The 23,743-nt window shown below is 52.2% G+C and overlaps 2 protein-coding genes across 14 annotated transcripts in view; both read right to left on the bottom strand.

Annotated features, from left to right (window-relative positions):
* Positions 1-1,843: 1,843 nt before the first annotated feature.
* On the bottom strand, positions 1,844-4,480 carry RPS17 (ribosomal protein S17). Its single transcript, XM_032342011.1, has 5 exons — positions 4,372-4,480; positions 3,955-4,106; positions 3,687-3,792; positions 3,220-3,285; positions 1,844-1,971 (listed from the first exon to the last, which is right to left on the bottom strand). Exons 1-5 carry the CDS (start codon positions 4,372-4,374, stop codon positions 1,891-1,893), a joined length of 408 nt encoding a protein of 135 aa, XP_032197902.1. The 5' UTR covers positions 4,375-4,480; the 3' UTR covers positions 1,844-1,890.
* Positions 4,481-6,261: 1,781 nt separating this feature from the next.
* CPEB1 (cytoplasmic polyadenylation element binding protein 1) overlaps positions 6,262-23,743 on the bottom strand; it is a 96,440-nt gene continuing 78,958 nt past the window's right edge. For 11 of the 13 annotated variants that reach the window (XM_032341999.1, XM_032341994.1, XM_032341995.1 and 8 more), the window contains 9 exons: positions 19,268-19,494; positions 17,274-17,526; positions 15,287-15,400; positions 14,863-14,967; positions 13,828-13,964; positions 11,154-11,352; positions 9,777-9,871; positions 9,161-9,241; positions 6,262-7,710 (listed from right to left, as the gene is read on the bottom strand). In XM_032341999.1, coding sequence (XP_032197890.1) covers positions 7,600-7,710; positions 9,161-9,241; positions 9,777-9,871; positions 11,154-11,352; positions 13,828-13,964; positions 14,863-14,967; positions 15,287-15,400; positions 17,274-17,526; positions 19,268-19,494 — 1,322 coding nt within the window. In that variant the 3' untranslated portion in view covers positions 6,262-7,599. The remainder of the gene's footprint in view (positions 7,711-9,160; positions 9,242-9,776; positions 9,872-11,153; positions 11,353-13,827; positions 13,965-14,862; positions 14,968-15,286; positions 15,401-17,273; positions 17,527-19,267; positions 19,495-23,743) is intronic. The other 2 variants (XM_032341996.1, XM_032341997.1) reach the window with 1 other exon arrangement.

Raw genomic sequence — 23,743 nt, 5'->3', positions numbered from 1 at the left:
CAGGTGCCGCACGAAGGTGGGAGGAGCACCTGTCCTCCCAAAGGAGGCGGAGAAGCCCCCAGCCGGCTGGAGCCTAAAGCAGCTTCTGCGGGCCGCTCAGCTCCCGTGGGAGCCCGGTCCTGCACGCCTAGTCCGGCCCCAGGTCTTGGGGTGCGGGCCCGGCTCAAGTCCAGGAGCAAAGACACTGCCTCACCGTGTGGAGCGCAACAGACGTCACAGCGAGCTGCCCCGCTGTGGCTTCACGTTTTACCCTTTAACAACCCCCCGCCCCATGCAGAGCCCAACCCTTTCCTCACCGCTGATCAAAACCCAAGGGGGGAGGTGGGGGCAGGAGGCGCTTCAGGGACGGTCAGGTTTAGAAGACAATAATATTAGCTGGCAAGGCCCCGAACCCGCACCAAAAGGTGGAAACAAGTTTACTGTAATAAATGAGACAAAGCTGCCTCCTGGAGTCAAAACATCATCACAACAGTATCTCCTCCCAAGTCTGTAATCACAGTGGGAAAGTTCATAGTGGAGACGCTCCTTAACCCTAGCCCGAGAGCACCAAGTAAACACCGCAAGTGTGACAGGCTGATCCTGAGCCTCTCAATTCCATGCGCCGGGAGCAGTGTCACTTCTGGGGGCTTCCTCCAGAAAAAGGCTGTTGTATCTGAGGAAACATGAAACCACCCAAACTGAAGGACGTTCTACAAAGTCAGACCATACTCTTCAAAAATGTCATGAGAAGACCTGGAAAGGAAGCTGGAGAAACATGAACCCTAGGCTCCCTCTGTGATTCTGGGTGGGATCCCGGACCAGGAAAAAAGAACTGAGACATTGGGACATTAGCTAAAATCGATCCCGGTTGGATCAATGTTAAATTTCTTGATTTTGAACACTGTACTGTGCTTTTGTAAAAGAATGTCCTTGTTCCTAGGAAACAGACACTGAAATACTTGGGGCAAAGGTCTTGCCTCTAACCTCAGTAGACCTGAATTAGTGCATATGCATTTATCTTTGCTCACACGTGTGTGCACACATACAGAGTCTAAAGCGACTGGGGCAAAATGAACAATTGGTAGATCCAAGTATTTGATGTTCCTTGTACTGTATTTGTAACATTTCTCTGAAATGTTTTTCCATCAAAATTGTTGTGCATTTTTACGCTGCTTGCTGTATCTTCCTCACAGAAGCAGTGGGGCAAGGGTCCCGTCACCTCCTTGCAGAAGTCTCCACACCCATGCTTGAGAACATGCGCAGCTCCACCATGGACAGAGCAGCAGATAAATGTGTAGATCACCAACTGAGTAACAACTCCTCCTCCTTTCCCTCTCTACTCAGGACCAGTCCCGGTCTCTATTTGACCCATAGCCTCAGCAGACCCCTAAACTCAGTGATCTATCCAGGATCCAGCCAGTGAGCAGCCCAGCTGCGCTGACCCTCCCCACCCCCTCCACTCACACTTGCATCTCCTGTGTGCCAGGTCCTGGGCAGACACCACCCACCCAATCTCCCACCCATAAAGGCCAACCCTTGAACATGCGAGGAGTGTTAGTTACCCTTTCAGGACAGGTTCATTAGCCCAGACTGAGTGTATCTGGGAGAGGCAGAGGATCAAACACCCAGGGCATGCAAAGTAAGAGGAAAGCATCTCCTGACTTCCACCTGCAGAGAAGGTTAGTGCTCAGGGCCTGCCAGGACGAGGCAGGGTGGCTGAGCTCTCCAACACGTCTGTATGGGCACTGCCCAGAGGCCACTTACAGATACTCCCACTGCAGAGCGCTCTTCAGGATTTCTCCCTCGGGAAAGAACTCCTGCCCTTAGCACTAGTGGCACCCAACCCACACAGGACACAGGCAAGGTTGTTGTCCAAGGTTTATTGATGATATTACAGCACAGCAGAAAGATTCAAACGGCTCCACGTGGTGTTTTGAAATTCATCCCGACTGTAGGCTGAGTGACCTGCAGGTTGGACAGGCTGCCAAAGTCCTGGAAAAACAACAGAACAGGTTTAGTGTGGCTATACCAGTAAGATCTATGATGAATGTCCTATGAACACCAGCAGGCCATGCCTGTCACCCTCCACTAGCTTGGCGTCAGGTTGGTGGGACCCTAAAGAATCCCAAGAGGGGCCTTCTCCCTGGCCCAGAGCAATAAACTCACAAGGGAGCCTACCTGAGATCTGAAGGCACATGCATCCCAACACCCAGACCTGAGGGTGCTCTCCTGTACCCCGTAGGATTTCTAACAGCATCCTGGCCTCTATCCACCAATGCCTGCTCGTATTCCCCAGCTCCGACAACCAAACATGTTCAGACATTACCAAATACCCTGAAGATCAAAATCGCTTGCTTTGAGAATCACTGCCCTAGGCCGCATTCAGTGTCCTTTCCTTTCCAGGCCTGACACGAGTAGGAAACATCACTAATGCAACTGTTAAGAGCCTGCCACATACCTGAACTTAATATCCCCCCCCAGTTTATCCTTGAAAACCAGTTTTACAGTTGAGACAATAATGCTGCATTGAGGACAGTGATTATTTCTGGAGAAAATGCCCCACAGCTGACTTCAGCTATACCGGTGATGTTTTTCTGAAGCTGGAGGCTGAGTACACTGCAGTTCATTGTGTCCACTCCCTTTCTGAGCGTCTTAAACATTTCATGATCATAAAGAAAAAATGAAGCTGCTTCAAATCACTGTGTACTGGACTCCAAAGCCAGGCTACTGTCACCGAGCTGTGTAGAGCTAGAGAGGCCCCATGAAGACAGCTCAAGCATCTGGGAAGCACAGAGAAAGCAGGGCACAGGTCTCTGGAGAGGTCAGCACGCACACAAGGAGTGACGGCCCGGATGGAAAGCACGAAGAATGAGAGGACAACCACAGAGGCAAGAAGCAAACAGAAGGGAGAGCGTCCTGGAAGTCACAGGGTAAGAGCCAACGGCTTTAGAACTCTCTTCCTGTGGAGGGCCATCTCCCGCTTCCGTAACCAGCTGACCCCATTATGGAGGCAGCTGTCCAGTGGTTAGCAGTGTAGACTGAATCCCCAACACTGCCGCTCCGTCATCTTCCAGTGACCACTTCCTCGGGGAGAAAGGCAGGTAAGAGGATGTGCCTCCCTGGACGGGGAGGACGGAGTAGACGGAGGACGGCGGCAGCTCGTGTGGCTGCAAGAGGAGAAAGCTAGGGATGGTCCTCACCAGGGGCAAAGTCCTCCTGCAGGAACCCGCCAGCACTTACCAAGAGTTTCAACATTTCCTTAGTGTCAGGATCCACTTCAATGATCTCCTGATCCAGGGCCGAGACCTATAAAGAACAGGGAAGGCCCCCAAACGATCAGAGGGTCGTCTATCCCTCTCCCCGCCGTTTCTCCAAGAGTGTTCAACCAGAGATGGAGGGGGGGGATGCCCAGCAGCCCTCCACGGTGAGCAGCCCGCTGAAGGGCTCCCGGTCCCGGGCTGCCCTCTCCCGCTGCCCCTCTGTAAGGCCCTCGCTGGCGCCCAGTCTGCAGAAGACCTCAGGCGGCGGCCGGCGGCCCGGGAGTGCTAGGCTCCGGCAAACCACGACACGCGCAGCACCAGGGGCTCTGCGGCAAGAGCGCCGGCAGGGCCGAGCGGGGCTGTCCCACGGGCACCCACACTGGGGGCGGGGCGACCGCGGGTAGGAGACCCCCTCAGACTGGCCGGAGGCGGACCCCGCGAGCTCACCTCGGGCACGTAGTTGTCCCTCCGTTCTCGCTCCTCCTCCTGCAGCTTGATGGAGATGCCCCTCACCGGGCCCCTCTGAATGCGCTTCATCAGGTGCGTGACGTAGCTGCGGGACACACGCCCGGCAGCCGCGTGAGCCGCGGCCGCCGCACGGACGACGACCGGCGCCCCGGGCAGCCCGCGCAAGCCTCGGAGCCGCACGACCGCCCGCAGGGAAGCCCGCCGCGCGCCCCTCGCGCGCCCCTCTCCGCCGGGCCCGCCGGCTCACCCTGCGATCTTGTTGCGGAGCTTCTTGCTGGGGATGATGGCGATCTCCTCGCACACGCGCTTGTTGGTGTGGAAGTCGTTGCCCAGGCGCGTGTAGTACTTCTCGATGATGACCCGGGCCGCCTTCTTCACGGTTTTGGTGCGGACGCGGCCCTGCGGGTGGGAGAGCACAGCGTCACCCGCGAGCCAGGACAGCCCTCCGACGGCGGCGGCGGGCTCCGCGGGCTGGGGCTGAGCCCGGGACGGGAGGAGGGCGGGCCGGGCATCGCCGGAACGCGGGGCTCAGCGCGGAGGCCAGTGACCCGCGGAAGCTGAAGCCTGGTGGGGCCCCGCGCCCCTCCTCGAGGGCTGGGGGCCGCGGAAAGCAGCGGATGGAGGACGATTGTAGCGGACTGAGGCCTCGGGACAAGATACCTACCATGTTGGCGGGTATAGTAAAAGAGGAAACAGGAAGCACAAGCGAGGCCTATAAAGCGCGGCCAGAAAGGCGCTTCCGGGTAACCCGGGACACTCAGAGCTGGCTCAGGTGCTCCACAGCGACCCCCGGCTCAGCGGGGCGGAAGTGCAGGCGGCCCGCCGCAATCTGGTAGGCGGGGCAAGCACCTGGCCCGCCCCACCGTGGGCGCGGCTGCCGCTCACTCCGTTCCTAAGGCCTCTGTCCACCCGCGTCTTCTGCTCCTTGGTTCTACAACAGGATCGTTTTATGTTCCGTAGACTAGAAGGCGTGCAGGTCTTCTGCACACGCCTGAGACGGAGGGAGACTCTAGCGTCCCTGGGACGGCGATTCGGGAGCGTGGAAAGGTAAGGAGGTAGGGATGGTGCCCCGCCCAGGACCCTCAGCCTCAGGGACTTGCCTTTTCTAGTCTGGGAGAGGGGTGCCACTTGGATAGGCTGATCCCGTTTCTTTCAAGTCTTTGCTCAAGGGTCACATTATCAGAGGGGCTTCTCCTCCTTTGATCCTTTTTTAGCATCATCATCCTTTTTAAGCTGCTTGTCATGGTGACTTGTCTTAGTTTCTCCACTGAGGGTGAGCTCCAAGACTGGAAGGGCCGTTTTTGCTTAATGAGTCCCCAGGACCCCCCATAAAGCAAGCTCTCAAACGTGGAAGCAGAGGACCATGTTTGCCTGCAGCACTCCCAACCATGGAGGCACCTCCCGGTTAGCACAGTCTTCAGGCTGTTGCTGACGCTCCCATCCCCAAGCCAGGCCCTTCTGAAGCCCACCAGAGCAGACCACCCCTGGCATACCCTGCCCCTGCCCTCCAGCTCTGCTCCCACCCCCCCACCCCAATCTGCTGAAGCAAGTCCCATGCCCCCCGCTGACTTCAGGAAAGGCTGCCTGGCTAGGTTGCTGGAGTTAAGGGCCATAGGGCTGAGCCTCCCTCATCCCTCAACTCACTCCTGGTCACCTTGGCTAGTGCCATCTCACTTTGAACTGATTGGGAATGGAAGGCCATAGGACAGGAAGCCCTCTACCTGAAAGTGGCCCTGGACAAAATGGGGACAGAGGAGAGGAAAGATGTCACTGCAGGAAAAGGAGAAAAAGCAGAGACCAAAAGGGAGGATCACACTCCTCTGAGGGAGTTGCAGGCACTTACTTTACCAGCAAACTTCTGTCAAGCAGCTGCTAGCCAGGCCTCGAGGGAAAGCGGAAGTCTCTCCTTCTTGGCTGGAGGACTCCCCCACCCCCTCCAACAGTGAGTTCTTGCACCTCTCACCAGAATGATGCTTCGCTGTGCCAGGTTCCCTCTACCTCGGACTAAACTGGAATCCAAATGATCAATGCAGGCGCTGGGCCTAGGCACAGCCTACCTGGAAAGATCATCAGTGGACACGCTCACAAATCCTAGGAGCCTGTGACAGAGTCCAGAGTAATGGGGCTCTCTGAAGAATACCAGCAAGTGCATTTCTCCCTCTCAGAGAGGAACTGGGTCAGCACAGGTGAGTCCAAGATGATGGAAAGCCTTCCCAGAAGGCTTGGGAGAGCTTGAGAACAAGTGGCCTGAGGAGCTATGCCTCCAGTTTCTCCACGCTGGGTCTGGGGCTTTGAGAAGCATAAGTATAAGGGATTTTTATGCTTGGATCAAAGCTACCCACCTGCCAGAGAGGCATCTCCAACATGCACTTGACCCCGGAAGTGACCAAGAAGTACTTGCAGGGGCAGGTCTCCCCATGGCCCCACCGTCAACCTGGGCTGGAATCCCATCACAGAAAATCCAAAGAAACACGAATTTTTACTCTGCAGTCTTGTGACCCTGCAGCCCCCTGGCTCCCGCACCGCAGACACAGAGACAGAACGAGAACTCTGCTGCAACGTGTTTATTATGTGCCAAAAAAACTACACCACAGCTTACTCCACACATCTGTAGGAGAGTGCAGTCTTGCCTGCATATGCTACAATGAGGTAGAGACTTCACACACAGCTTCACGAAACCCACAGAGTAGCTGGGATATGCAACAATGCAACGGCAGCTCAGCAGGAGGGAGAGGGGTTATGACACTGGTTCTTTGGCACACAGCTTCCCAAAGAGGGGCAAGTAGGTTTTTTGTTGTATTTTTTTTTTAAAAAAAGAAGAAAGAAAAAGTCAAGTTTTCAAATTCCAGTAGCATTTCAGTGACTGCAACTGTTGCTTCATACACTTCTCAAATGAAAGAAATAAGGGAAGGGTACTTGTCCCCTCTGAGAGAAAGGGCTCCTGTGAGCCTTCATCTGCCCCCACCGAAAAGCAGCCCTTTTTTTTTAGCTCAGTTACAAAAGAAAAAAGTCCTGTGACTTTGTGATTAAAAACTTCTATCAACCCTCCCCCCCACGTAAGTGCAACTTAAGAAGGTGCCATAAACCATTTAAAACTATACACAGCAGCCGCTCAAATACCGCTTATCCGGTCCAGTTTCAAATCTGAAAAAAAATTTTTATTCTTGGTTGCAAATGCCTTGATTTGCAACTGTGAGAAACAGTGACCAGCAGTCCCCCAGACACAAATTTGCTATAATGTTAAAAGCTGCCAGGAAAGAAAAAAAAATCTCTTGTTCCAAACGACTTAAAAACTGTTTTAAGGAGTGTAAAAAGGAACCGGTAAAAACCCTCGAGCGTAAAATATGAAATATGATTTTGGTTTAAATGAAGAGCAAAGTCTCCTTGTTGTTTACAGTAAAAAACACCAGCTGAACACTCAGTTTATGCCGTTCAGGTGGGGGTTAAATAAATGGAAAGGCACTGTATGGCAACTGCAAGAATGAAACCGAGACCTGCGTATCACCACCATCAGTATTGCAAGGAATGTAAAAAAGCGCTTTTAATAAATAAATCTAGATGTAGGCATCGTGTCAATACCTTCCGGACACGTAGTTCTTTTTTTGCTTTTCATCGGCAAAATGAGGAACTAAAATCTGGGAAAACTACAGAGTCGCTTGGAGGGTGAGCCAGAGGTCCTTGCCCTGGCGCACCCCCTGAAAACAAAACCCGACAGAACTCATTGTGCATTAATTAGTGCAGAAACAAAGACAGATTCAGCAAGTGCAAAGGTGACTACGATTTTCCCTTGTCCTTGGGAAGCCAGCTCCCTGGTCGCCAGGGGCCGGATGCTGCAGGCAGCTGCTGACCTGCCAGCCTTGGGCGCCACAGGCCACCGGGCCGGCCAGCCCCTCTAGCTGGCATCTCGGTTCTTCTGGTTCCGCATCAGGGGGCTGTGGTGGCGCAGGCCCTCCATGCTGTGCCGCCAGTGCCAGCAGCTCCGGCAGAAGTACTTGAAGCACACCTGGTTGGGGGAGAAGGAGGAGAGAAGCCACGCTGTCAGCACCAGCAGTGTGTGTGTTGGTGGGGGGGGTGCTGCAGGAGCTGCCCACCTGCTCTGCTGGAGAGGGAGCAGGGATTCCTGGCAGCCTCCATGCAGTTAGAAGGTATGGTCTCAGGGAACATTCTCCCCACCTTCCCCCGACCCGACAGAGGCCTGACTAACCGCAGCAAACCCACTAAGTGCCCACCTCAAGCAAACGTGCTGGGCTCCTACCATGTACCCACACTCCCTCCTACCACCGGGCTGCTTGTCATGGCTCCTGCCCTGCTCACCTCCTACAGAGCAGCTACATCATATGGCTGCTAATTTGGGAGAACATTCAAAGACAGCTGCTCCCGTCCTAATGCTAGGCATGCTGCACTGAGAAGAGACAATGGGTATGCACCACAGTCCCGGTCCTACCTCTGGCTAGCCGTGCCACCTCAGCCAACCCACCAGCCTTTGAACAATTACCCGAGCATGGGGTCATCTGTGAACAACAGGGACATGCAGGAGTCTGCTAGAAGAGGCTCATCAGAGAGATCCGTGTTCTGGGCTTTACCTAATAACCTGAATTTACTCACACCCCCCGACCCCATGGAGCTTCCGGTTTAACTCTTCCCTGCCTGAGCCTCTGGTCCTCTGCAGTCAGCAACACTGCAGAAAAACCAAGCATGGCTGACCACTAGTGGCTGAATAGGCCCTCTCCAAACCTCCCTGAACTCGCATCCCAGTATGGTACCAGGCCAGCCGCATGGACACCCCTGGGAAGCACTGCCCAAACACACCCAGAGCCCTCTTCCCTGCCACCCAGGAACATTCAACAGAAAGCTCCCCACTTCTGACAATTGTGGAGAGAAACCAGGTACAAATATCTGGAGTCTGGAGGCTCACAAGTGAAGAAGGGGTCCTCAAGGAGGGGATGACCAGTGGAGAAAGGCCTGATTCGAACTACTGTGCCCAGGGACACCTGGGTGTGATCCCAGAGTCCTGGGATCGAGTCCTGAGTGTGGCTCCTTGCTCGGTGGGTAGCCTGCTTCCCCCTCTGCCTGCTGCTCCCCCTGCTTGTGTGTTCTCTCTCTTTCTCTCTCTCTGACAAATAAATAAACAAACCTTTAAAAAAAAAAAAAAAGAACTACTGTGCCTGGCTCACAGGTGCTGCTAACCATACCCACCCAGGTTCCTTTCACCCGCAAAGACATCCTGTTGGTGGTCATGCCACCAGCAAGGGGAAGGGCAGGGTATCAAGACTCAACAAAGTTTCCCAAGGACCTGTTTCCCTGGTCTGACCATCAGGGAACATGACTGCTGCCTCCTTCATGCTTTCGTAGACAACCCCAAGAGCACCAACCTTCTAGGGAGAAACGCGGCATGACAATTTTTAATTGAGGGCAGGGACTTCCTAGACATCACCGTTACCCTGGGGACTCACCTGATCTCGACAGAAGAAAGGACCAGGCTGAGAACTGCAGATATGACACAGAGAATCCTCTAGGTAGGGGTCAATCTGAACCTACACAATGCGAAAAGAGGAGAATGAGCACTCTTCTCGCCAGGAGGCCAGATGGGCCAGGAGAGAGGGGACGTTACTGGGGTATACACGGGAATGCAGAAGGTCTCGTTTTTAAAGGGGAGAATTATGGGCAGAGCCCAAACAGAGTCCATCGAGGACAGATGCGCACACACAAGGCCAGGCTGGCAGGCTCCAACATCCATCACTGCGTCGGCACGGGTTTCTGGGCACATCAGTGCCAGCAATCCATCACCCGGCAAAAGGTGTGTTCAGAGGATACACGTCAGGTTGGAGAACAGGAAGCCAGGCTGCCCGAGCAACGCCTGTCAAACTGCCGGTGAGCGGAGACCCCTCCCATGCTGAAGCGGCTCAAAGTTCCCAGCTCCCCTCCCTCCTGAGCCTGCCACCGCCTGGCCACGCCCAACCCCAGCCTCAAGGGCTGCTCCCTGCACACCCCCAGCTGGGACCGGCTCCAGGCCCAGGGTTGCCCTGGGTAGTGAAGACCCAGAGTAAGGGTACAGACCGGCGCACTCACCTTCTTGGTAAACTTGGTGGTTTTGATCTCCACAAAAGCAGCGCTGACTGCTTTCAGGTAACTGCGTTGGTTATTGAAAGTCACACGGCCAGACCCTAGGAACAAGAGAACAAACCTACCTTCTAGCCAAATTCTCCCAAATGCTATTTGTCAACACTCAGGAAACCCTGGCTCTAGAGCAGGGCTGTCAGACAAACATATATAAGACACTTATGTAATTTTAAGTCTTCAAGCAGCCACACTGAAGTAAAAAGAAAGTGGTGGAATTAATTTTTATAATATAATTAATTACACCCAATATATCCCAAATATTATCATTTGAACATGTGGCACTAGGCATATTTCAAGCATTCAGCAACCCCGTTTATCAAATGGTGTAGTTCCGTGGACCACGGGGGCACAAACCACTCAGGAACCAGGAAGGATCTGCTGACGGAGATGGGGGCAGGCAGAAACTGGTAGGGTGCACACAGATGCACATGCAGGGTCAACACTGGGATCCAAGACGCAGAGAGAACACCCCTCCGAAGGGACAGCAGCAGGCAAACCCCTCCTGGCCTAGAGGCCCTCCAGAGATGCAGCAGGGAAGCCAGAAGAAGACTCCTCCTGCCCAACGCTGCCTCTGCCCTGCAGCCTCTCGTGCCCCTGTTCCACCTCTGCCCTGCAGCCTCTCTGGTCCCTGTTCCCAGCCTGTAGTGCAGCCCTACACGGAACTCCTTCCCGACCAGACTCAGGGTGGGCAGGCAGAGTAAGCACCTGGGGAGGCCGGTTAGCCCTGCCTTGATCACACAGGTCAGGCCCTGCTCCACCTCCAAACCCCACCACCAAGATTATTCTGCTATGGCTGAGGAATGAACCTCCTTTCTCAGGGGGCTGACCAAACACCCAGCAGTGAGGGCCACAGACTTCCTTCAGTGAGGACAGCATAGGCCATGAATACACTCTGCTGCCTGAGTCACCCGGCCTTGTCCTTCAACCTGATCTGGTCTCTGACCGTAGAGACAAGGCCACTTTTCAAGAACTCTTAATTTGAAAAACAGTCACGTTCAGGGAGGTCCCGGCCTTTTAATGAATTGTTGTTGCTGATGCAAACTGGTTTGGCTATGAACTCTTAGCTTCCAAACAAAGTTCTGGTCTCCCCGTCACCTCCTGTGATCTCCTACCACTTTCTCCCCTTTCGTGGGCAGCGGTGGGACAGCGGAGGGTGCAAGGAGCAGTACCAACAGCTTATCTAGACAATGACGCTGCGCTGCTGGTGGATGTTGACCTGCAGACCTGGGCCAGGCCTCCCTCTCGGCTCCCATGGGAAGAATTACGGTCTCAGTCTAGCAAGGTCCCAGGGGCCACCAAGCTGTCCCACACAAGTGGGACACTCACCAATGGGATACTTGTGCTTATCTGTGTCAATGCCAGCGTACACCACTCCACCAAACAGGTCGTTCAGGATGGCTGCCAGGGCCTCGGCGTTGAGCATCCCATGCAGAGCGCCGACAAACACCGTCCTGCTGGGGTCGAGTCTCTGAGATGGGCTCCGGACAAAGTTGCTGTCAGCCAAGACCCAGGGGATCACCTGTACCTGGAAACCACCCAGAGGTGTGTGAGCCCTGGCAGGGAGCCAGAGAGAGACAGGCTGTCGTGCCGCGAGGCACGTGCCCAGCAGCGGGGGCGCGGGTGTACTGCCCAGGCCCAGGTACACAGGCGCTCAGCAGCCACCTCACCCCAACCACAGCTGGGTGTCACGCAGTCTATTGTCCCAAGTGGGGAAAACAAGTGGAACAGCAGCCACTCATCCTGGAGAGCAAGCACTAGGCTGTGGTTCCAGCAGAGGAGCACAGAGCCACCGAGAGCACAGAGCAGGTCCTTGGCGCAGGAAGGACTCCGAGACTGAAGGAGACGAGCTGGAAGGACAGAGGGTGGGGACGCTCAAGGCCCCGCTAGGAGATGGCCACTGCCCAATGTGTGCGTGAGCAAGCGTGTGCCAGGGGCAGTGGGAGTGACTGGAGACAGGCAGGGTGGACAGCTCACAGGGTAGTGTCACGGCACAGCAGGAGCAGTGTCCTTTGGCCCATGAGTCCCCTGAGCCTAGAACAAAATCTGGCACGGCAGGCAGAGTACCCGATGAGGAAGTGTGCCGACAGAAAACTGGTGTTTTTGGAAAGTTGGTTCATGAAGATCCAACAATGACAACACCAGAAAGTCTCAGAACGGGAAGAGATCGGAGACAGAAGCTACAGCTGAGAGGACCTAGAGGTCCAGGGGACACTGGGCATAGAACAGGCCAAGACCAAGAGGATTCTTTGACAGAGGAGGCCGCACAAGTCAGACCATCTGCCTGGTGGGAGACTGAAGAGTTGGGGCTGAGGGGGGTCCAGGCCGAGAAGACCCTGGGATGAGCACCTGACGCCAGTTACCAGGGAAAGCTCATTTCAGGGGAAGATGAAAAAGGCCATGTTGCTTTTCCCACCCACATGGGGAGAAGTATCATGTCCTGGCCTACATCCCAGGGGCCAGCAAGCTTTCCGAGCATTCTCTTACACTGGGTGCAAGAATCTAGGATTACAGGACATCCCCAAGAAGGGCCCCACAGGAAGGTGGGGCTCAAGGAGGACATGAGGCTGGAGAAGGGAGTGGAGCAGAGCCACAGGAGTGACTGACTGAAGTGACAAGGAAAGAAGAGAAGAGAGTCCAGTACTGACACCCTGGTGGTGGGGAGGGGACACAGGAGAGGAGAGTCTGAGAGGAAGAAGAACCAGGACAGCCTCGAGTCAGCACATCATAGACCGATTGCAAGGTGAAGACGTGGGGACAGGAGATTGGGGCCAGCAGGGGCACTGAGCCAGGCCAGGGGCCTGTAGGATGGCCATGGCAGCCCCTCACCATGAAAGCAGGGGACAGGGATGATGGAGCGGGTTAACCAAGTCCTGGAGTGTAACAAGGTTGGGGAGCTGCACGAGCCCCACACAGCAAGAAACGGCAGCCCCCAAGACCAGCTTACTGTGCCACTAAGAGTGTGAATTCACATGAGGAAACAGCTATAAAGAGCCAGGCTTGTTACTTGGATTATTTTATTTTAAATCCAATGTGACCAGCTCAATAGTGCTTTTCCCCCTTCACCCTACAGATTTTAACTGACTTTATTTCCTAGAGCAGTTTCCAGTCCACAGAGAAATGAGCTGGGAGCAGAGCTCCCACGTTGTCCCTGCTCCGATGCGTGCACAGTTCCCCCGCTTGGAACAGCCTGCCCCACGATCAGGGAACCTGCGCCAATACAGCATCACCCCTGAAGTCCATGCTTTACCTTAGGGCTTACTCTTGGTGCCTGCTGCACATCCTGGGAGTTCTGACAAGCATGTGATGACAGGAGCCCCCCACTGGGGTGCCAGCCGGAGTGGTCCCGGGGAGCTACAAACCCCAAGTGCTCCACCTACACCTCCCTCCCTCCCTCCTCCAGCAACCCTGGTAACTGCTCGTTTTTTTACTACAATAGCCCTTGCATGTCCCATTTTATAAATGAGGAAATGAAGGTTCAGATATATTAAATATCTAGTCCAGTATCGCAGAAGTGATGTTCTCTGGAACCAGATTTTTAAAACGACAACATTGATCTGAACACAAAACTTCTTTTGACCATTGGCCAAGAGGTTCTCCGTGGATGGTGTGGGCTAAGGAGAAGTTCACCCACCATGGGCTGGGAGGTCAGGAGGCACAGCCTGAGGGCAGGACTAGGGAGAAACAGCTATAGATTAGCAGTTAATTCCAAGTACAGAAAGCTGCTGTTTTCTATTTCATTTCTAAGACCAGATGTTTGGGACAGAGATGTTGGCTGGAAAAAGGGCTGGGACGTAGTCTGATCACCACAGGCAGGAGCACACATATGCCAGCCAGTAAGGTCCGGAGGTTGGTTGCTTTTCTACTGTAACAGAGTATCTTGTTGTCCTTACTGTAGCACGGGAGGAAAGCTCTCCCACAGTCCGCGTGGTCGCCTGCCCCATGAAATCCACTGCCCCACATGCCAAGCACCCAGCCCAGAGAGGACATCGTGCCGACTCACCTCCTTGCAGCGCATCCTTCGGCTGGACATCTTAAAATAATATTCACTCAGACCATCTGGGCTCAGCGGGTCATGGGAGCAAGCCTGAAGCAAGGCCCGGACAGACTTCTCTAGTTCGAAGACCAGATACACATACCCTATTTCCAATGAAAGGAGGAACAGCATTAACATCCCTGGGGTGGTTACTCCTCGGCCTTGGTTTTGTAGGAGGGGGTTTCTTCCAAGAGAAATGGCCTCGTGTGTAAGATACATGTCTGTCCTACTCCCGGAATGTCTTTCTGAATAGAAGCACTTGCCAGGTCGGGTGGCTGGGCCGAGGGAGGGAGAAGCATACTGTCTCCCACCCAAGGGAGGGAAAGGACAAGGTGGGACACAGGATCTCATCATAACCATATGGATCTTCATCCTTGAGCACACAACACGTTCCAGTTAGCAAAGCCAGGCTGGCCTGGGGCAGGGAGGGTGACAGGTCTGTGGCCAGTCTGCCGGGGCAAGGGCGTATTGCTTTAAAAGCCTAGTTAGAGCACTGGTTCGGTTCATTGGAACACTTTCGGTGGAGACGGGGCAGAGTGAAAATAGCACCTTTCTACAGGGAGGGGATCTCGTTTCAGACCAGTAAGGAATCAGATGCTTGGTCCTCATTCCTGCCAACTCCAAAGGGATCTCAGAATTAGGTCAGGCAACAATGTAACTGGGCAAGAAAGGCAGGCAAAGGAAAGCTTTCCGAATGCCTCAGTTAGAGAGGAAAGTAGCTGCCGGGGTTCAGGATTGGAGGGAAGTGCACAAGGAAGTTGCCCACAACAAGACTCACAGGCAGCCCCGACTGCAGTGTAAGTAAGTGTGGACAGACGGGACGTGAGCTCAAGGAAGCAGAGGGCGTGTGCTGAGTTGGAGAGGAGTGCCAACAGCTGAAAGTTCTGTGCCCTGGAGTGCCCAAACCATGTTACCAGCATGCAGCTGGGCCAGCCCAGCATCCCTCAGTGCAATTGCATACTAGGGAGGGGAAAAAAAAAGCTCCTACCATGTCTGTATTACCTTTAGGCATATTACCTTTGGGAGGACACCGGGGGTGCTTGCCATCCTTACCAGGCCACTCCACACTCAGAGAGCCAAAAACACGGAAGGTGTTAACCAATCCAGCTGCAAGAAGATGGAAAAGAATGGCAGAAACTGATAACCCCCCCACCCCGGGACAGTGCAGCACAGGACCACCAGTGCTCTTCTCCCAGACTTGTCTCCCTTACAAACAACTCAGAATTGACCCTGGGTCTCCAGTGACAAGTGTAAGCACCAGACACAGAAGCAATACATGGTCTACAAAATGCACCCCTGCCCTCACTTATTCCTGATACCCTGAGCTCGGGCCCCGCTTCAGCCCTGGCCTCAAGTCCAAATTTAAGGTTCTTGAGACAAGGCCCACCTTCAGTGCTCAAAGCAGCGGGTTTCAGAGGCAGCTCACCTTCCGTAATATCCCAAGGAACACCTCCTAGGAACACCTTGCAAGAGTAGATGGGGTTCTTGTAGTTCCGGGGAGGAAGCTGGCCACTCCAGGTACAGGTGGCTTCATTCACAGCTTTGGTAGACAACAAAGAGAGAAATGGGTCAGAGGATCAACAAAGTCACTGCTCTTTTCTGGGATGAACTTATCCAGGAAGAACGAGACAGGCCACAGTCCCAGCCTGGCTGCCTGGGAGGACATCCATGAGTATTCTGAAAGACAAGAAACCTCACAACTCATCAAACCAGTCAGCCTGGTAGGACAACTCTAAATCACTAATTCTGTTGCCACTAGAACACAGAGGAAGAGCAAAGCAGATTTGTAGGGTGAAATGATCACAACCCAAGCGATTTTCAAACACGTGACTGATAAGCTAACCACAAAGCTGTTTTATCTAGTCATGGCTTACAATACTAATTTCTACTTACTCTAACATCAACAAAGCAATTCTGTTTACAATGTCCTATATGCTTACTGATCCAAACTGGCCTTCTCCCCGGATGTTCGAATGAAGAACATACACTACTGTTTCCCAGTCTTCACTCTGAACTCAGTCACAGAAGTCAGGACACAGCCAGTAAAAACTGGCAGGAGTGGCCCAACGAGATGAGAATGTCTCCATTGTTCCCCTCCTCAGAACCATGTCCTATCACTGCCAGAGCGAGCTTCACAGCACCTGAACAGACACTAGGCCATCCTTGATGCCAATGCTGTGAGATAATAGATTTTTTCCCCCCAAACACCCTGCTTCCTATTTATACCAAATGCAAGTCTGTCTAAACCCACTGTGACATTTCTCTGACTCAAACAGCTCGTTAAGGAACCCTTCTTGCTGTACAGAGTAGAAACCATCTTCTGGTTGGCCTGTTCTGGAAACTTCTAGAGGCCTCTCTGTTCTTGGCGACCAGCTTGGCCTTTAGCCCATCTCAGTTTGTTCCTTTCCAGATCAGTGGGGACTGGCCCATTTTAGTCCTTCAGCCCTAGGGCAGCCAGCCAATGAAGCCAACCATCACGTCCATCCAGGACAACAACATGGAAGCTCATTCCTTAAAAGGCACAGGCCCGATGTGATGCTATGCCAAGAACTTGGGTACCATCAGCAATATTTCGCAAACAAAAACATAAATCAATATAATGGCCTCATCCAAAAGCAAGGTAATGTCATTTCATAGGCAAACAATGGCACTAGTACAAACATGGGTTGCCAAAACCACTAAGCGAACAAGGTGGCAGAAACAGCAGGGGAGAATGAGATCAGGTCCGGCTCTGTGATGGGAAAGATGGACAAACTGAAGCCTACAGAGACAAATGGATGGAGACACTGAATATTCACTCAGTCTTCAACTCCAGAACCTTAGGAGAGCGATCACTGCATCTCCCTAGAGCTTTGACAACTTACCAAGACTCCTTAACTTCCAAGTACTGGTAATAAGATGAGGAACAGATTCCATACATGTTTAAGAGAATGTAACGATAAAACCTAAACATTCCTGAGAGACCAGGACATCCCTTACCTTAGAGGCTGACCCAAGGACCACCTACCCCACAGTACATCCCTGAGGAGACCAGTCAGAAAGCCTCAGGGAAGAAAGCTCCAGCATGGGTTGTGTCTGACCCATCTCTGAATTAGAAAGGGGAGAGGTAGACACAATCCTGGACATTGCTTCCAGGGTTTCTCCTGAACACACCCACCCGTGAAAGAACCAAAGCAATGCCCGTACACAGCCAGTCTCCATGGGAGAGCACAACAGAGAGGTGGGTCCAACCCCATATGGGCACAGCCTCTTTCCTCTCTGCTCGGCCTCAGAGACATTCCGGAATTTGTCCCCCTAGCACTTACTCCACGGAACGGACCAGAGGCAGTTCAGCAGTGTGTGAACTAGGGTCAATTACTCGGTGTGCCCAGAACCAGGCCCCAGGCCCCAGGCATGGCCATGGCCACACTCACCTGCAGCTTGCCGGTGCAGCCTGGCCTCTCTCTCGATGCTGAAGGGGTCTTTGGGAGCTTCCAGGAGGTCCCAGGATGGCCACACAGAAGCCCCTGGCCATCTCTTGGATGCACTGGTTGGGGACGGGCTGACAGCAGCGAGAGCAGCTTGCTCTTGGTCCATCCGGGACGCAACCCCCATCTTTAAAGGATCTCTGGGACTACCGCCCGTCAGAGACAGGAAGGGCAGGGGAGGGGAAATACGAAGACTTGACTAGGGGAGGAAAAAGGAAGATGCGAGTTTTTAAAGGACAGTTTTGTTATAAAAGTAATAATCATAATCTATTTAGAAATTATACCATTTAGCTCTGGTATTTTCTCTTATGCATTTTCTTCCTATACATTTTTTATTAGTTGTCCTTACACTAAAATTTAAACAAATCCTTTTTTCCACTTTTTTTCATATTCCCAGGCAGTCTTCACAATCATTTTTAATTAATTTATGATAATCTACTTAGGGAACAAGCTACATTTCACTAATCTATTCCCCTACTGTTTAATATTTAGACGCATTCCAAGTTTTCAGGATTATAAATACAAATTTTAAGGTATAGCTTCTTGCTTTGTGTAGCTTTTTTTTTTTTTTTGGTCCAATTCCTAGAGATAAAATGACAAAATGCTTTCTAGGAAGTTCTGCTTTCTGTCAGAAATATATGAGATTGTGGATTCCACTATAAGCTTGTGTCAAGGTTCTATGTTTTACTAACTTAAGTGGGTAAAAACGATACATTATCAAAAAACACACAAACTAATTGTTCAGAATGTTTCCTGGAAGTTCAAATACTGCCTCTATTTCCTTCTGCCGTGAGCTGTCTGCCCACAACCCTTCATCAAATAACCCTTGGGGTTGGGTATCTGAGAGAATTCTTTCAACAAAATCCCAAAATATCGAAGCCAGTTATGTGGTAAATTTCCAAGACTGAGCCCCATCCGAATCAGCACAGGCAGAACCAGAAGCATCTAACCCCATTTTACAGGGGAGTCAACTACAGCCCAGACAATCAAAGGGACCTGCTTCTGGTCGCTGTTCTGGAAACACAGCCTAAACGGATAAAACCAACAGGCAGTGGAACACCAATGCCAGCTTTCGTATTCTAGGACAGGCTGACAGGAGACCAGGCAGGTGCTAAAAGGTCACAGCATGGATGGGAAACTAACTATGTCCAGCGCTACCAGTCCTGGATACAGACAAGAGGGTAGGAAGAGCAGCCATCGCATGCTCTCAGCTGTGAGTTGGTGAGGGGGAGCGGCAGCAGAGAAAGTCGGGTGCAGAAGGCACCTGAAATTGTATTTGATTTGAGGATGATTTCTCCCTGCCATTCCCATGTATGTACTTGCCCCGCCCCCATCGTTTGTCTAGTCTAATCCACCCGCCAATCCTCCTCAGCACAGGTGCCGCTCCCATCACACACGGCTGTGCACAAGGGGCGTGTGGTCACGAGTTAACTCTGAGGCAACAGTTCACAGATTCGTCACGGCCTCACTCGGAGAGGTGACACAGGTCAGTAAGAACAGAGGAGCTCCAGTCAGTCTGATCTGGATTAAAATCCTGGCTCTGATAATTACTAATGTGTGATCTGTAAAATCTTCACTTAGAAATTTTGAGAGAATATATGTCAAGGTATGTAAACATACTGTTTCAAGGCTAAAGAAAACCACCAAGCAGGTCAAGAAAGAGAACAGTGCAGGACTCCCATATTAACTTTTGAAATTAACTATTTCTCAAAGTGCTTGAAGTAACTTGTAAGAGGAGAGTCTACTGCTTGGGTCCTGAAATGTACCGCTCAGTGAGCATACACGGCATCATCTCCTCCGTGGAGAAGGAAGGTTCTCAGTACATTCCCCGTGGCCTCCTCGGATTCCGTCATTCCGCCTCCCGCCGGCACTCTGGTGGACACGCTTCCCACAGCAGGCTCACTGGCCCTGCCCACCTCACTCCCTGACAAGCTACGTACAATCAAATCTGAGAGATGATCTGATCCAGAACTGAAGCCACTGGTGTCTGAGTCAGAGGGACTGCTAGAACGGGAGTCCAAGATGGGCCGGGTGTCCAGGCGGGATCCTCTAACTGACGGTGCTGGGAACTTGTCCACCAAGTCAGATCCAAGGGGGTCCAGAGGCAGGAAGCTCAAGGGGGGTTTCCCCAGGACGTTGCCGAGTGGGTTATGAAGCATGCTCAGTACTAGGAAGAAAAAAAAATAAAGACATCTCATGACCTCTTAGTTTTCTTCCCAAACAGCAGTCCTTCCCTTTTTCCGCACAGCCGCCTGAGAAGATACACAAAGGCACCACCGCAAAAGCATGGCAGAACCACGGGGAGTGTGCAATGAGCAAAATGACGTCCCAACACCAACCATGGCCCCATAAGAAGCAGCTCCAGGATGGCTTTCTGAAGACCAAAGTTCTTGCTGCAGCAGCAGCAGATGTGCTCCCTGCCACCCAGACTTAAGGGTCAGTGCCAGTATTTGGGAAACTGTGCTGGCAGGAACCCTGGTCATAGCTGCTATTAACGCTGGATACACACGTCTTGCTGCCACAAGAGACACCTTCAGCACAGCTAGAAAGCCCAAACCACACTCCTTCCTCACTGCCTGCCAACGTGTTTATTCGAAGAATTCCCACCTTTCTAACAGTATCTAGCTACATTACAGAATTTCATGTCACACACCCCATAAGTCTGGTCCAAAAGGAGCACACCATCTCTTCTGCAAACCTCCCTCGTGCAAAGTTCTTGCCTCTACAGACTCTCTCCTATTCACCCCCGAACTTCAGACACTGAGGATGGGAGCAGAAGGACAGTGAGTGTAAGCCCACTCTGGATTAAGACAAACCAGGCTGGAACCCTAGGTCCAACACTGCCTCTCCGCGGCTGTCTGCTCGGTGAGGCTCGTGGAGTCCCCGTTTTCTCATAACATCTTGAGTGGAATATCAACTATTTCATAGCTTGTCAGGAGGGCTCGACAATCGAGACAGCAGATGGACAGTGCTCAGCAGAACAGTGCCCAGCGCGCAGTAAATATTTAAATACCAAATGTCAAGAAAGAGTGAACCAAAGCAAGAAGAGAGGAGGGAGGTAAAGTGGAGGAAGGGGACGACATCCTTCCACCCTCAGCCTTGAAGACATAAGGAATCCAAAGGAAAATGTGTCTTTTACCAACGAGGATAAAGAATAAAAGGGCTTTGCCATGGAGCATGGTGGTATGAAGCCGAGGAAGAAGCGTTCATCTGATACTGTTTCCATCTAAAGACAGAGGAAAGTGTCCACCTCCAAATGGCTGTGAGGTGAAGCCAAAGTCATGTGTGTCTGTGTCAGCGAGTGTGTGTGTGGACGTCTGTGTGTGGTGGTGGTGGGGGGAAGCATGTGTGCACCACTGCATGTGTCTATGTGTGTGGGGGGGTGGGTTGTGTGCACACACCTATCTGTGTGTGTGTCTGGGTGGATGCATGCTTCAGTGTGTGCACTGCACATCTGTGTCTGTGTGCAGAGTCCCTGTGTGTGTTTATGTGCACCTGTGTCTGTATGTGTAAGTGCACATGTGTGTGTATGTGGTGCAGAGGCTCAGTAAGTGGTGGCCGTGCCCAGCTTCCCAACCCAGGTCACCGAGTGACACACAGGTGGCCAGAGTTGAATGCCAGCTTCGGGCTGTGCTGCATCCCAGGCGACAGGCAGAAGCCTCTCCTGAGACAGAGGCCAAGCGAAAGCACACTTTCAAGGCCGCTCGCACACACGCCATTCACGACAGAATGCGTGTGCCAGAGGAGACCAGCCCACTCTCCTGCAGCCCGAAGATGAAGATAAGGTGGGCGGATCTTCAACTTTACAAGCACAGGGGATACCGTGGATGTGTGTGTGTGTGTGTGTGTGTGTGTGTGTGTGTGTGTGTTATGCTGGTAAATATATCCTAGATTCACCAGAAAACGGCCACTCCAGTCCCAAGCAGAGGTGCTACTCTCCATTCCTACCAGTGGAAGAGCGTTTCAGTCCCTCCACGTGGCAGCCACCACGGAATGCGCTCGGCCAACCTCATTCTAGCCGATCGGACACATGTGTGTGCGGGGGGTGGGGGGAGGGGGTGGGAACTGCACCAGCTACGGCAAGGAGTCTGTTAGTTTATCACTTTGTTTTTAAGAAAACATTCTTTTAACTAAGGCCTTTGTAATCCATTCCTAAGCACAGCCCATAGCTGTTTAACGTGTGTCTCTCAATGCTGGATTCTGACATCCACCAGAAATAACCCTTATCAAACTTCTCAAACACTCCTGACAAGAACCTGCGTCCCCGCAGCACAAAATCCAAGCCCCCGAGCTCATGCCCTGAGAAGGCAGTGGGTTGCCGACTTACTGGAGCTCCTTCCTGGTGCTGCAAAGCCTGGCATAAAAGATCCATGGGAACAGCAGCTCGTCCCCACCGGCCCGAACCTGGACCCAGCGCCCCAGAGGCCACATATCCCCCCACATGCTACAGAAGTAAGCGTAGGCGCTGAGTAACAAGGGAGCAACCACATCATACACAGCTTCAAAAACCAAGTTCAGGTGCACAGACTTCATGGTGACGGTATGAGGGGAGCAGCAGAGGCGGCTGACAGGACGGCCCCCTGCACCTGGGGCCCAGCTGAGAGACTGTGTCTACGCTCGACGGGCCACTCTCTCCACACAGGACCCATACAGGGCTGTGAAGGAGGAACTGGGACAAGAGCTCCAGGGGAGGCGAAGGACGGGTCACACGGTGCAGGTGAAGGACAGAAGCAGGTCAGCACAGAGGATGCAGACGCAAGCCAGCCATTTCAGTGTGCTGACAGCTGCAAGAGGAACGAAGGGGCAGACAGAAGAAACAGGAGGGGCTGGGATGGTGAACACTGAGCTTTGAGGATGGCAAGACGAAGGACAGTGACCAGCCGTGGGCTGACATGGAATGTGTGGAGCCTGAGAAGCTGGACAGCTCATCCAAAGGGATATTAAAGGGACCCATGGTAATAACTGGGCCTGGGGTTAAAACAAACAAGCAAACGAACCCCGAAACCCTCAAAGAAGGAAAGAATGGGGAAACTGGAAAGAACAACAAAAGGAATGGCTGAAGTAAGTGGCCTATGAGGCCTGGAAGAATGCTCTCTCTCACTTGACATAGCAGCACTGGGGAGGAAAAGCAAATGCACAAGTCAGAGGCAGCATTCCCCAGGGAAAGACAAGACAGGACTGTGTGTCAATCCGAGAAAAAGGTACAGCACTGTAGGGAGCCCCAGGAGTTGTCGAGGGACACACAGCAGAAAACAGCAGAAAAAAGCTCAAGAGAAGGTAGCTGGCCCAAAGGGTTTGTGTCTGGGGATGTCAAGGACAATAAATACAGGCTACAGTAACTGTCTTCACCCAAGGTTTCTTAAAAACATGTTATTTGGAAGAGTCAAAAAGCAAAATGGGTGCCCCTGCGACCACTCTTCTCATTCACATCAGCTTCTGTTCACGACCGTGCTGTATTTCTATTCTCCAGCCACAAATCCATCCACCTCAACTAACTCGCATTTTTTTTTTTTTAATTTTTTACCATGCCCGCAAAGATATCTTGAGAGTCTGTCAAATTCCTGTGTCAAAGCTAAGAATTAGGTCTATGGCACTCTGCTCAATGTGGTAATAAGCCTGTCTAAAAAGAAAATGGCATGACAACCCACGTTGGCCACTAATGAACTCACTTCCTTAAGTGCCCATGGTTCACGGTCAGTCACCTGTTCTACAATCTGAACCAGGTTCAACCAAGCTCCTACCATCCACTAACAGCAACTTCCACTTCCTACACACAGAGCATGTGCCAGATGCTCTGTCAGAAGCACTTCAGGAAAGTAATCTTCACTAAATCCGAAGCAGTGAGTATTAGTACCAAAGAGAACCCAAGGCTCAAAGGTCAAGTGTTGGGCGAAGTAACAGCTAGTGAGTGACAGGATGTGTCCCAGCTCCTTCTGATTCTGAGCTCTATCTTCTGTAATGCACCATTCACTAGCTACTTTTTTTTTTTTTTAATACCCAGGACCTTACATCTTTTTGTCTTCATGTTCCTGACACCTTTTATTCAAATTCCTTTAAGACCATCAACTACTGACAAAGCTCTCACACCTACCAAAGGTCAGTGCCTTGGGATCTAAATCATCCAGGCCTTGAAACTTCTCTAGGGCCCTGCCACTTTAGGAACTCATTAAAAATGCATCGTGGGCCCCACTCCAGACCTACTAATTCAGAACCTACATTTTGAACAAGATCCCCAGGAGGATTACGTGCACATTACAGTTTGAGAATCACTCATCTAGAAAAACCTGAGGCTTGCTACATCAAGCTTCTGATCAGTTCCCCTCACCACACCCCAAAAGCTTTTCATGTCATCATTTCCCTTGACTTAAAGATTGTAGGTTAAACACAGCTCTTACAGCATAATGGCAACTAATACC

Source organism: Mustela erminea, chromosome 5 (assembly GCF_009829155.1).
Source record: "Mustela erminea isolate mMusErm1 chromosome 5, mMusErm1.Pri, whole genome shotgun sequence".
In the NCBI taxonomy this organism is placed as follows: domain Eukaryota; kingdom Metazoa; phylum Chordata; class Mammalia; order Carnivora; family Mustelidae; genus Mustela; species Mustela erminea.
The sequence above is the reverse complement of the archived record's forward strand: the minus strand, read 5'-3'. Positions and strand labels throughout refer to the sequence as shown.

Excerpts from the sequence above, each read along its gene's own strand:
- RPS17 (XM_032342011.1), bottom strand. Across the intron at positions 3,793-3,954 it reads CTCCGCAACAAGATCGCAGG|CTACGTCACGCACCTGATGA; the intron begins GTGAGCCGGCGG and ends TGTGTCCCGCAG. Across the intron at positions 1,972-3,219 it reads AGGAAATGTTGAAACTCTTG|GACTTTGGCAGCCTGTCCAA; the intron begins GTAAGTGCTGGC and ends TTGTTTTTCCAG.